Below are 12,431 nucleotides of genomic sequence, written 5' to 3' on the forward strand. Positions count from 1 at the left end.
CGCTGTTTCATCATCGGTTTTTGGCGATTTCTTATGAAGCTTTTGGATTTGAACGCTCGCTAAAGTTATGGCCTCCTTTTATAAATTTTGGTATACATAGTGTTCAAATAATCGTGACTCGAATTGACTCGAGCTAAATATTTGTCTCGACTCGACTCGACCTTTGACTCGACTCGATTCTATTCACTTCTTTAAAATGACTCGACTAGACTCGAGTCACAAAAATCAGTGACTCGTTACAACTCTGGGTCTAGGTGCTGAAGTTCACTGGGAAACATCGTCGTGGCCGAATCTGCATTTTCCCCGAAATTTACTGGATAATTTCATAACATCTTTATGTGACTGTAGAATGTTTATAATGTGAATTATGGGTAATACTACCAATCTACATGTGATTTTAAATGTTTATAGTGTATTTCGAGTAATTCTGGGGAATTTGGCAGATTTTTGATAAATCTGACAGATTTTTTATGTGCATTTAGCAGAATTTAGCTCTGACCTTACGGTCGCACTGATGTGTACGTGTGTGCGTGTACGTGTACGGCGCCTACGGCGCTATACTTTGGTGTATCATACTGCGCTAAGTTGGAAATGGCAACTTCTCCACCATTTCTCCGTCGTATTTTACAAACCAAACAGTGCGAGCGTACTGCAATGCTACCCCGGACGGGCCCGGCGTCGTACACGGCCAGATGGCAACCCGCGGCTCAGCAGACAATTATCCACTGTATGTCTGAAACGTCCAGCCAGTAGTATAGCGAGCTACCAGACTATTGTACTATTGTGCAGTTTTGTGGCAGATCTGTTTCGTGAGTGCGCGTGCATGAAGAGGAAATTACATACAAAATTGGCGCACGCACACTAGTTCCCCCCATTTTTCGGGGGGAAATTTAAGCAAGTACCCTAGACGTTGTTCTGACAGGTTCGTGGGTGTGATAGCACCCTCTCGCGGTGGCCGGTTATAGCGGTGGCCAGTTATCGGCGTAGCAAACAAGAACAACGTCTAGCCCCTAGACTAGTCAAACCAGTGAGTTTGGCGGTTTTGAGACATCATCTTTCATTGAAAAAAAAACTTTTTCAAGTCGCCGCCTAACTCGTCTTGCTGCATGGATCTTGCTGTTATACCAGGGTGATCTAGGTCGAATAGTACGGTCAAGTATTCTACGAGGGCAGTGCTTATCTAGGATTTGGCGAACAGTGTCAGTGAAGAAATTAACTTGGTCGTCAACATTCAGAAGTCCAAGTAATGGTATGAGCTGGTCGTTAAGGTCACGCGCGAGGGCGTCAGTGTCCAGATCTCGAAAGCCGCGCAATTCTGTATGAATTCTCGGAAGATCAGGTTTTTTAGGATAAAGTTTGAAATGGATGGCATGATGATCGGACAATAAGCTCTTGTGTATAGCAAAGTTATGAACCAAGTTGTCCTCCAGACGGCCAATAACTAGATGTGGCCATATTTGTGAGTAGGGCCAGACACAAACTGATGAAAATCTGCACTGGAAAGGGCAGTTAAAAATCTGGAGGATTCAGATTTGGTTGGCTCGTCAACATGGACATTAAAGCCACCAAGTATGAGATGTTTACCAGGGATGTTTGCTATCTCAGATAGGAAGGTGTCAAATTCAGAAAATCAGGAAATCAGCTGATCTGAGTTTATTTGACTGTGATGGTAGTGGTCTGTAAACAACGGCAAACAGAATAGACTTGATATGGTCTGTAATTAAGGCGTGCTCGGAGGTGGTGGAAGTTATAGGGCTGGGGATAGCTGTGAAATTGAGTTGTGCTTTGTATATCACGCCAACGCCTCCATGAAAATCAGTCCCACTGCGTGGAGAGTTGATAAAGGAGTAGCCACCAGGGTAAGATTCACCAATGACAACATGTTCATCTGGGTAAAGCCACGTTTCACTCAGGAAAATTACATCGATATCTCTGATGGTAATGTCATCACACAGAAGGGCCGTCTTATTGCGGATGGAACGGGCATTCAACACGCAAATGCTGAGATTTACCTCATGTAAATTCGGAACACATTTAATGGCATGGAGATTGTTAAGTTAGGACCTGGTCTATGTGTAAGCTAATTTGGTGATCTGGAACGATGAAGGACTGGTATAGGTCTAGCGGTAACAGACTGACGAAGGGCGTTGTTTGCGGATACCAGCTCTGCATCCTCTTTGGGTGATGAGGGGTTTAGAATGAATATTCAGGGATTTAATCCAATGCCAGGTGTCAATAGAAAATTGTGCGTTGGGTCATAAAGTCATCGGAAATCGTCCGCGGAATAGTGCAGGTCGGGAGCCAGTCTGCAATTTCAGATGGCCACATGTTTTCAGGGGGATGCAATCCTCTCACGCATGGACCAGGATGCGAATTTTTTATTTACACAATAGTACAGGGTAACCATTTTTCAGGCGACTTGAATCAAGGTTATAGGATTGTAGAGCGCCGCATATACAATCCTGTAACCTTTTACCTACGCGCGCGCACGCATACTCTCTGCACGTGTGTGAAAGTCCCCCCCCACAGTAGTGTGGTTGGGGTCTACGAGCGAATACTTACCTGTAGAGCGAATACTACATATGCATTGTTCCCTATGCCGGCAGGCAATTCGCTAAGAGTTTTAAATACAATAGCCCCCTCACGTGTCCTACCCACGACACCCTGTGACATGCGCACTACGTTAGCGTCCTCTTTTTCTCAAGCGTTACTTACGTAAGCACTCAAGGAATCGAGTATAGTGGGGAAGGAGGGAGGGGTGCTCTACAGGTAAGTATTCGCTCGTAGACCCCAACCACACTACTGTGGGGGGGGGGGGGGGGGAGTCTACATCACTCTACTTACCTGTAGAGCGAATACTACATATGCATAGACTCGCACCGAGTAAGGCGGTGGGTATACGCAAATTACCGTATGTCTACAGGGGTGTAGGACACGAGGCGTGTCCAAAGGCAAACAACACCAAACCAAAAAACCTACACCCCAGACGCTCTAGGTTTCACCTCGTCAGGGGAACCCAAAGAGCTCGTGCGCAAAAAGTCAGGGGGTGCAACCATTATGGGAATGAACACATGATAGGTACACCTAAGTAAACTTAATGCCCATACAAATATATATATGTATATTTATATGCTCACCTGTTAGTGCTTCCGTGAGGCTCGACTGGCCGCTAGCAGCACTTCTCTTCCAGCCTTGCCATCTGCCTGGAGGACATCCTTCAGGTAGCATTCGGAGAACGTGTTAGGGTTCTTTCAGCAGGCTGCCTTGACGATGTCACCTAGGGGGACACCCTTAAAAAAGGCCCACGAGGTGGACACTCCCCTGACCTCATGCGCTCGAATGGGTCCCTGGGTCGCTGGCCAGCCGCCCGGTACGGACCGGATAGCTGTCACGATCCAGCGAGTGATTGTATCGCGGGACGCCGGCCCATGGGGCGGGGTCGTCGTGATGAACAATTTTTCGTGTCCCGTACGAAGTGACTTCGTACGGTTGACATACCACTTAAGTGCTCGAACTGGGCACCAAAGTTTGTCGTTTGTCTTGTTCGAAAAAGACTTGATGTCCGGGACAAAGATGTCCGGGGGCATAAAGGTCTCCGACTGGTTCTTTGCGAGAAAACCGGCCGTAGGGATCAGGCGGACACCCCCCGGTTCCCACTGGATGTGTCCTGTCTGTATCGATAACGAGTGTAGTTCGCTACGTCGTCGGGACGTAGCAACAGCCAATAGAAAAGCTACTTTGATGGAGAGCTGTAACAAAGTTGAGCAATTCATTGGTTCAAAGGGAGCCTTCGCCAGTGTAGATAATACACCGAAGAGGTCCCAAGATGGGATTAATGTGCGTACTGGGGGACGAGTATTAAACATCCCCTTGATCAGTTGGCTAATTGCAGGGTTGCCGGAAACGGAGGAACCGTCCGAAAATCCCTGATGGATCGCGGCAACGGCCGATCGATAATTTTTTACCGTGGCCGTCGTGAGCCCACTGTTAAAAAGGTATAGGAGGAAATCCCCCACTTCCCCTACAGAAGTATTGGGGGGATGAATGGATTGCCGTCTACACCATTTAAAGAAATGGCGTAGTCGGCTATCATACACCTTTCTGGTTGAGGCTCTACGGGACTGGGCTGCAATTGTTGCAGCTCGTCGCGAAAGGCCTGCTGAGCAGAGGGATCGCGTGACAATACCCAGCACGTCAGGTGAAGATCCCCCGGAGCCTGGTGATTGATTCCCGAGCTGGGCTGATAAAGGAGATCGGCCCTCCTCGGTAGAATTACCGGGCGGTGAACCAAGAGTCGGACGAGCCGGGGAAACCACGGCTGGCGGGGCCAGAACGGGGCTATGAGGAGAATTCGGCAATCCTCCTGCTCGATCTTGGTCAGCACTCGAGAAACGAGGGAGATGGGTGGGAAGGCATAGGCCAGTAGGCTGTCCCACCGCACCGACAGTGCATCAGTCTGCCACGCGTTGGGATCTGGGCCCCTCGCGCAGTAGATCGGTAGCTGATTGTTCATTCGCGACGCGAATAGGTCCACATGCGGCCGGTCGATTAGTCTGAAGATCGACTGAGCCACCTGTGGGAGCAGTGACCACTCTGTCGGGGCGATCCAGCCTCTGGAGAGAGCGTCGGCTGTGACGTTCTCTTCCCCCGGGATGTGGACTGCCGACAGGGCTATCCCGTGATGTATGCACCAGAGGGTGAGATCCCACGTTAGTGCACACAGATGGCCTGACCGAGTGCCACCCTGGTGATTGATGTATGCCACCACTGTGGCGTTGTCGCATCGTACCAGGACTGCTTGCCCTCTGACGTCGGACTGGAAATGTTTTAGTGCGTTGGTGACTGCCAGCATTTCCAGGACGTTGATGTGGGATGACTGATGTGCGGGGCCCCATACGCCCGCGACCTGTCGCGGGTGGAGGGTAGCCCCCAGCCGTACCCTGACGCGTCGGTTGTGATAAGTACCGACGGGCGGGGCGGGCGGAAAACGCGGCCCTGCGTTATATTGGCCTCGACTAGCCACCAACAAAGGTGGGGGACTAGCCAAGACGTAGTGGGCACCGGATGGTCGATCGGGTGCCAGCGGGGTCTGTAGAAAGACAGCAGGTGAAGTTGAATTGGCCTCATCCGCAGCCTGCAAAAATCCACTAAGTCTACCAGACTGGCCATAAGGCCCAACAGCCTGAGCCAGGCTCGGGCCGGAGCCACTACCGTCGGGAGGAAGAGGGACACACACTGCCGAAGGTTCAGCAGGCGGTCCTCCGATGGACCGGCCAGTCCCCTGCGAAGATCGAGGGATGCACCTAGAAAGGTGGGAATCTGAGAGGGGACTGGATGGGATTTCTTGGTGTTGATGAGAAATCCCAGGTCGGAAGCAAGTTGCCACGTTAGTTGGAGCGCCGCTTCCGTCTCCCCTCGAGAACGGCCCACTACTAGCCAATCGTCGAGGTACATGAATATCATGACCCCTCGACGCCGCAGTGCCGCCCCGATCGTCTTCACGATCCGGGTGAACACCCGCGGAGAAGTGGATAGCCCGAACGGGAGCACCACAAATTCGTACAGTGTATTTTTGTATTGGAAACGTAGGAATTTGCGATGTTCCGGCCTGATCGGTACGTGAAAGTACGCGTCTTTCAAGTCTATACTGGCCGCCCACGCTGGTGTTATGATCGATGCAAGAATGGTCCGTAACGTTTCCATGCGGAAACGTTTCGGACGTATGAACTTGTTGAGGGGTTTTAAGTTCAGTATTAGACGCCACACGCCGGTCTCCTTCCTGGGGGCCAAGAAGAAGGTCGACATGAAACCTGCCCGGGTCCCCCCTTGGGGGACAACACGAACTGCTCTCTTTAGAAGGAGGGCGTCGATCTCCTCCTCGAGGGAGCGGCGTTTTGCTGTGTCGGGCGGTACGGGCGTTGTCCGAATAAGCATGTCCGACGGGGGGGGTCCTCGTAAACTCAAACGCGTAACCGCTGCTGATTGTTTCGAGGACCCACCGGTCGGAAGTCACCTGCACCCAGGACCCCACGAACTCCTGAAGGCGGCCTCCCACGGGTCCAGCGGTGGGAGGCCGCCCGGAGACGCATAAGTCACTTGCGCCACGCCCTGGTGTACCGGGGAGTGGGCGCACGGAAACCGCGTCCCGACTGGGGACGCTGTTGTCCGGTATGTGGTTGTGAATAGCGCGGGCCAACCGCCTTATCGGCGCGCCCACGAAATCCACCACGGGCCGCTCTGACCGGGGGGCGGCGCCGGGGAATGACAAAAGATGGCTGTTTCTTCTTGTCCGCGGTTTTCAGCTCGGCCGGTTTCTTGAGATTTATTTTCTCCGTGGCCTTGAGGCGCTTTGCCTCGGCCTCCATGGCCTCCTGGAACTTACCAGAAAATAAGTCCGGGCCTGAGAGCGGGAGATCATCGAGACGCTTTCGTGCTCCCGGTGAAGGGAGGAAAAGCGCATCTAGCACATTGGTGCGGCGTGACGATGTTGCTAAGGTCGACACTCTAGCAAACTGGTCGAGAGTGGAGCACAGGCCGCGATCGAGGCAATGGAGAGCAGCCACCATCATGTCGGCTGGTATCACCGAATCTTCTTCATATCCCAGTGCCAGGTACTCTGACAGGAGAAGAAGAAAGGACGTCGCACGCAAACCCATGCGTGCCGCCGAGTCCATTCTGCGGGTGACATCCTCCAGCTTTCCACGGGTCTTGTCTGTAAAAGGAACCTTGGATGAAGCTGTCCCTCGGTCAGCGGCGAGTTTGTCAATGGCCGAGTCCGGCAGGACTGGAGTTGAGAAATATTTCTCAAAATCCCCTGGGGGGAAATGATAATATGAGTCTACGCGTTTAGCGTAGGCACTCCATGTTTTTGCGTGCATTATACCGTCGATGTGGTCAACGCACACGCGGTCCAAGGGCATTGTGGGAAAAGCCCGGACCAGTTCTGCCGTCGGTCCCGATCTCTTCTTGAACGACTGACGCTCAGGAGGAGGAGGTTCGGTACCAGCAGGAAGATTCAGAACTCTGATCATATCCCGTTGGACCAGGCGAAGTTCGGTCTCAGCCACCGATAGGCGTTGCATGGTGCGGGTCAGTTCGCTCTCGTCCGCCGAATTGTCAGAGTCCGGGGGGCGAGTTGTCACCGGGGAATGGGAACCAGGCCCCGGGGGCGAAGCAGCGCCATCACGGTGTCCCGGTATCGAGCCCCCCTCAGAGTCTAGTGACACCGATGGGTGTAAACTAATACCGGGCGGGGACGCCGGTGCACGGCCCTCCGTGCACGGCATTGTCCGCTGGTCTGTAGTCACCCCACCACGGCCGTGATGACTGGCGTGTGGGGGCTGTAATTCTGGAGGGGACTCCGGCGCACGGCTAACCGTGTGCGGTATGTCCCTTTGGCCCGGAGTCGGCCAACTGTGACCGTAATCTCCCTGTCGGCCCGACAATGAGGCCGCGAGGGAGTGAAAGGCCTCCAAAAAATCATCGCGTGAGATCGGGTCGCCACCCTTGTGGCGTTTCCCACGGTGTGATCGGCCGGATGACTCGCTAGAACTCGTCGAAGAACGGCGGGAACGGCGGCTCTTTTTTGATTTTTTCTTCTTTGAAGAACGACTCCGAGTAGTTGCCGAGGATTGCGGGGACACGGGGATGCCCGAACAACGAATAAAATCCGATGTAGAGGCACGGCCCTCCGAGCGTAGCGTTAAATCTCTGGGGGAATCCCAGGGATTCGGCTCTACGCTATCAATAGCCCGGGCGGCCGACAGCGCCCCCACGCCGGTAACATAGGCGGGTGCTGTACGGTCGATCAACCGGCCATATAACAGCCCATCCCCAGGCATCGTGGTAATCACGGGGCTGGGTGGGCCTGGGTGCACTGAGCCATGGAGGAGTACTTCCTCCGGCTGCGTGTGCCCCGTAGACGGGCCAGGGACAGGCACGGTGCGCCCCGTAGCGGGGCCACCTTTTGCCGTACGTCCCTTTTTGGGTACTGCCCCGGCGTCAGACAATTTCCTTGTCTTGCCGGTGCGTTTCCCCTTCAGTTGGGCGGACCCGTGAATATTGACCGAAGACGGTGGGGTTGTACGGCCCCCCGCTTGGTCAACGGGTCCGTCAGCTCCGACAGCCGGCAGTGGCTGAAGGGGCCGACTAGGGGACTGCTGCCGCGGTGACGTACCATCACCGGTGCAGTCCCCCGAGAACTCGGGCTTGTCTGGTGGGATGTACGTCCCTCCATTATCGACACACCCAGTCCTCCCCAACTTCCTAGATTTACTCATTTGGGCAATTCCACGGTAACGGAAGGACGTTTTCACTCATTAAACAAAATTTCAAATGTGTGTATCACAGACACTGTTCATAGTTACAGCAAACAAATGTCACATTTGTATTGCTATAATGCTACTTTCATTTTCCACACTTTTGGGGGGCATGAATGCCTCCCGTTTATGAATTATGAATATTAATGAGGTCGGTAACGGAAGGACGGTAAAACGGACAAGGGTTTTCCAACTTACTCGCGTTTTGCAAAAACTCTGTGAATTTTATGGGGCAATTATATTTTAAAGGTAGGAAATGGAATCCCTGAAGCTTTATCTATACTATACCACCTTTCATTTGACTTTAAGTGTTTCGGTTATATAATTACAACGTTTTAAGCAGATTATAATTTGGTAACGGAAGGACGGTAACGGAAGGACAAAAGGTTTACTCAATTATAGCATGAACAAAATGTGAATTTACACTAATTATACAAGTGAAACAAATTGCTTAAATGTGTAACTGAATGTGAAATCAACAATATGCAGACCTGGCATAAATAATTATACCCAAGAAACTATTGAGATAAAGATAGAAGCCTGCTAATTAATGATAACAAAAGAAAAACGAAAACAACCCAAAACACATAATTCACGAACACAGGACTACTACAGAAATAGACTTCAAACCCATCACCTCAATCCTTAAAAGTTTAAATACACAGTATTTGAACACTTGAATATATTGGTTACATGTTCACCAACAACTTTTAATAATAATACCGGTAGGTTCAAAGGTTTACCTAAAGGGTGGGGGGGGGGGGCGACCAGCCTACATGTACATTTAAGGTAAAAACATCTACCGGTAGAACTGATGGCTTCAGTTAGGTGTTGCTTTTAATTGAACTCTAAAATCAATGTTTGAAATCAAATTACAATGATTTAGAGTAGTAACAATTAATTTATAAACATCCAAACTGAAGTTGTTAACTTGGGCATAATTTGTCAAAGATTGCACCTCACATGTCTTACACATGTAAATTAAATGAAAGTGCCCCAAAGTACCGGTACTTTCTGCCATCTCATTTTTGACTTAATTTGCTTCTGGAATGGCTTCACAGAATTCGTATCTTTCTCTATTGTCCATGAATGCTGATGGCAGCAACTTTATGATTTGATTTTCTGCAACAACTCCATACATGTACAAGTACTGGTACATCGGCATATATATATATATATGTACATGTACATTGTACATGTTGTACATGCCTGTGCCTTCCTTTGTAATAAACACCTTGCCCTGCTTATCCCACTTTTGTGAAGGTGGGTCACATGAATGTCCTTTCAATGCTCATTATACATGCATGTATTTGCAGTGATTTTCATTTTTCAAACATGAGCGCAAATGTCGTAACATTTGATAAAAATACGATTTGTCCTTCCGTTACCGTCCTTCCGTTACCAATTTGGTAACGGAAGGACGTGATTTAATTAATTGTAATTAAAAAACAAGAAGTACAGCAGTGTCAGTTATAATGTCATATTGAAGGCCTACCTAAACTTGCTTTGCACAATAACTTTCAATGCATTCATACTGCAAGTTTTAAAAATAAATTAAAAATATGTATTTTTTTCGGTAACGGAAGGACATTTTCGAAGGCTGAAATATTAGAAGTCACTGAAGCAAAACAAATTACGCAAAATGTTAAAAACAAGTTTTAGTCGGTTTTTCAAGACCAATACTTTCTCATGACAGAAACTGATGGCATTAGTACATATTTTTGTGTGTCTATTGGTAGAATACTTTCATATCACTATTAATCACATTTTTAGGATTAAAACAGGATTATTACATAATCCTAGTTTTGGTACCGAAATGTATAAAAGATAAAATTCCGACTTCAAATCTTGAAAATATAGACTTTTAGCTTTCATTTGATGCCAAATTTGTTTAAGTCACATGTATTTGAATTTTTTGGTGTCATGTCCACTTTGGTGTGGAATTGCCCATTTCTTACTTCACTTTCACTCAAATCCTTCACTAGAACAACTCTACAATAAATACTTTCTCTTTATTTCTTCGAAATAGCTTTCTCCAAGCAAAAGAGGTACCAATAAAATAGTGAAATTCAGGTCGATTGAAATTCCACGTTATACCTCGCCTGCGGCTAAGAGAAAAAGAGGACGCTAACGTAGTGCGCATGTCACAGGCCGTCGTGGGTAGGACACGTGAGGGCGCTATTGTATGTAACACTCTTAGCGAATTGCCTGCCGGCATAGGGAACAATGCATATGTAGTATTCGCTCTACAGGTAAGTAGAGTGATGTAGACTATATAATTTATGAATTGCAAGGTTGATCTAGCATCGCTGTGGCCTAGTGGTTAGGCATGCTGGCTAATGATCAGGGGTCTCGAGTTCGATACCATGCTGTGCATTTTTCAGGTTTTGCTCTTTTTTTCAAAAATTTCAAGTTTTATCTTAGAAATGTTATTTTCAGTCGGATACTACTTGTATAGCAGCAATTTTCTTTTTCTTTTCTGATCCGGGGCTCTGGAGGACTTTTTTTTAAAGGAAAATAAAGTCCGAAATCCGCACAAAGATGAAAAATAGTAGCCTCCACACAAGCCTGGTTATAAAAACCATGCTCCATAGGAAAGCGCACAAAGTACCCCAGATAGTTGTGTAATAAAAAATATCGCGACCAGGATTGGGATTGATATCCCCTGCTTCAAGAAGCTGAATTTGAAAAGTTGCAGTAGAATTGTTGTAGTAAGGTACCCTCGCTCCAAGGAGTTTGCAGTGGGCCAGTTTGCCACAAAAGACACAATGTAGGAAATGAGTCTGTTTTCTGCAGACTGGATCAGTGCACGCAGTCGTGCATGAGCCCAGGGCAAGGGCTAGCATGAACAACCAAGCAGGTTCCATTGTCCAGGTATACTGGGGCTGATGAGCACTTCAGAGAGAGTCAATTGTTCACTGTGTGTTCAAGGGTTGTAATCCAATTGCACTCCTTAGTTTAATCCTCACATACAAAGGCTGAATGGATAGTATCCAGAAGCCAAAATGTCTCCACTCCGTTAAGGCAACACCATGGTAAATCGAAAACATTACCTTAAATATCAAGAAGATTGGGAGGAAATCCTGACTGAGATGAGGTCAGAGGAGTCAGTACTCATAGACAATGCTATCTGCACAGACCTTACAACGACATCAACAACGAAAACGGCAAAAAAAGTGAAGGATATCTGGAGAGATTTCGGAGTGTGGCAGCCTGTCAGGCGCACATACAATGATTTTATCACCACAACATTCATACAATGATCACAAACACAAATACTAGTTTTTGCCTTATATGATTCCTATTTAATTACAAATGTAAGTATTTTGATGACAGAAGTCAATGAGCACAAAAGCATTTCATTCACATCAGGGCTTCAATAACATGATTTCATAGTAGAAAATCAAATGACATGGTATGAAGAGAAATGATATTGCTGGTATGACAGTCAAGACTGCAACAGGATAATGAACAAAGACTAGTTGTAACTTGTCAATTACCTTTAGGAGCAGTCCAGCCACTTAGCGTTCCAGTCAACCTCACACCAATCACCTGAAGTTTAATGGATGACAATTAATACACAACAAAAATGTATAACTGTAGTATCAGTCTTTGATAGAGTACATTTATCAAATATGACTGAAAATTCTCTAACATATGCCTGCCAGATTACAACTGCTTGTAACTACTGACGCCAAGTCCTACAACGAATCAAGCTCATACATAAACCTCAACTGCCTTAACATTTGCAAGAAGTCAGTTTGTATTTTGATATAACTTTTGCACATTCTGATTTCAACTGGCCGCTGGTGCAAGCACATGGTGGCTAATGTGGGGCAACATGGATTGTATTGGCCTACTGTCCCGCAATGACTATGGATCAGGCCATTATCGGTGACCAGTCCCCTAACTGGTTGTAAACCAGACATTTAAAACCGCTCTACCACATAACTATTCCCATTCATTGGTTCATCACTACCTTTTTTGGTCAAAAACTTGAAAAAACAAAAACATAAATAAAAACTAGAGGTGTATGTCTGTTTGCAACAGAACATAGGGCTTTTCCGCATTATGTTTTTTTAATTGAGGTTATGTTTTTCTGTTTTGAATGCA

General features: G+C 47.9%; 1 protein-coding gene across 1 annotated transcript in view; it reads right to left on the reverse strand.

Moving 5' to 3' along the window:
* LOC119735047 (probable aconitate hydratase, mitochondrial) overlaps positions 1-11,891 on the reverse strand; it is a gene marked incomplete at its 5' end in the record, with an annotated part of 46,558 nt that extends 34,667 nt beyond the window's left edge. Inside the window, one exon of the mRNA XM_038208738.1 lies at positions 11,819-11,891. Within this exon, the coding sequence (XP_038064666.1) occupies positions 11,819-11,891 (73 nt within the window). The remainder of the gene's footprint in view (positions 1-11,818) is intronic.
* Positions 11,892-12,431: the final 540 nt, after the last annotated feature.

This window comes from Patiria miniata, unplaced genomic scaffold, assembly GCF_015706575.1.
Source record: "Patiria miniata isolate m_02_andy unplaced genomic scaffold, ASM1570657v1 HiC_scaffold_28, whole genome shotgun sequence".
Lineage (NCBI taxonomy): Eukaryota > Metazoa > Echinodermata > Asteroidea > Valvatida > Asterinidae > Patiria > Patiria miniata.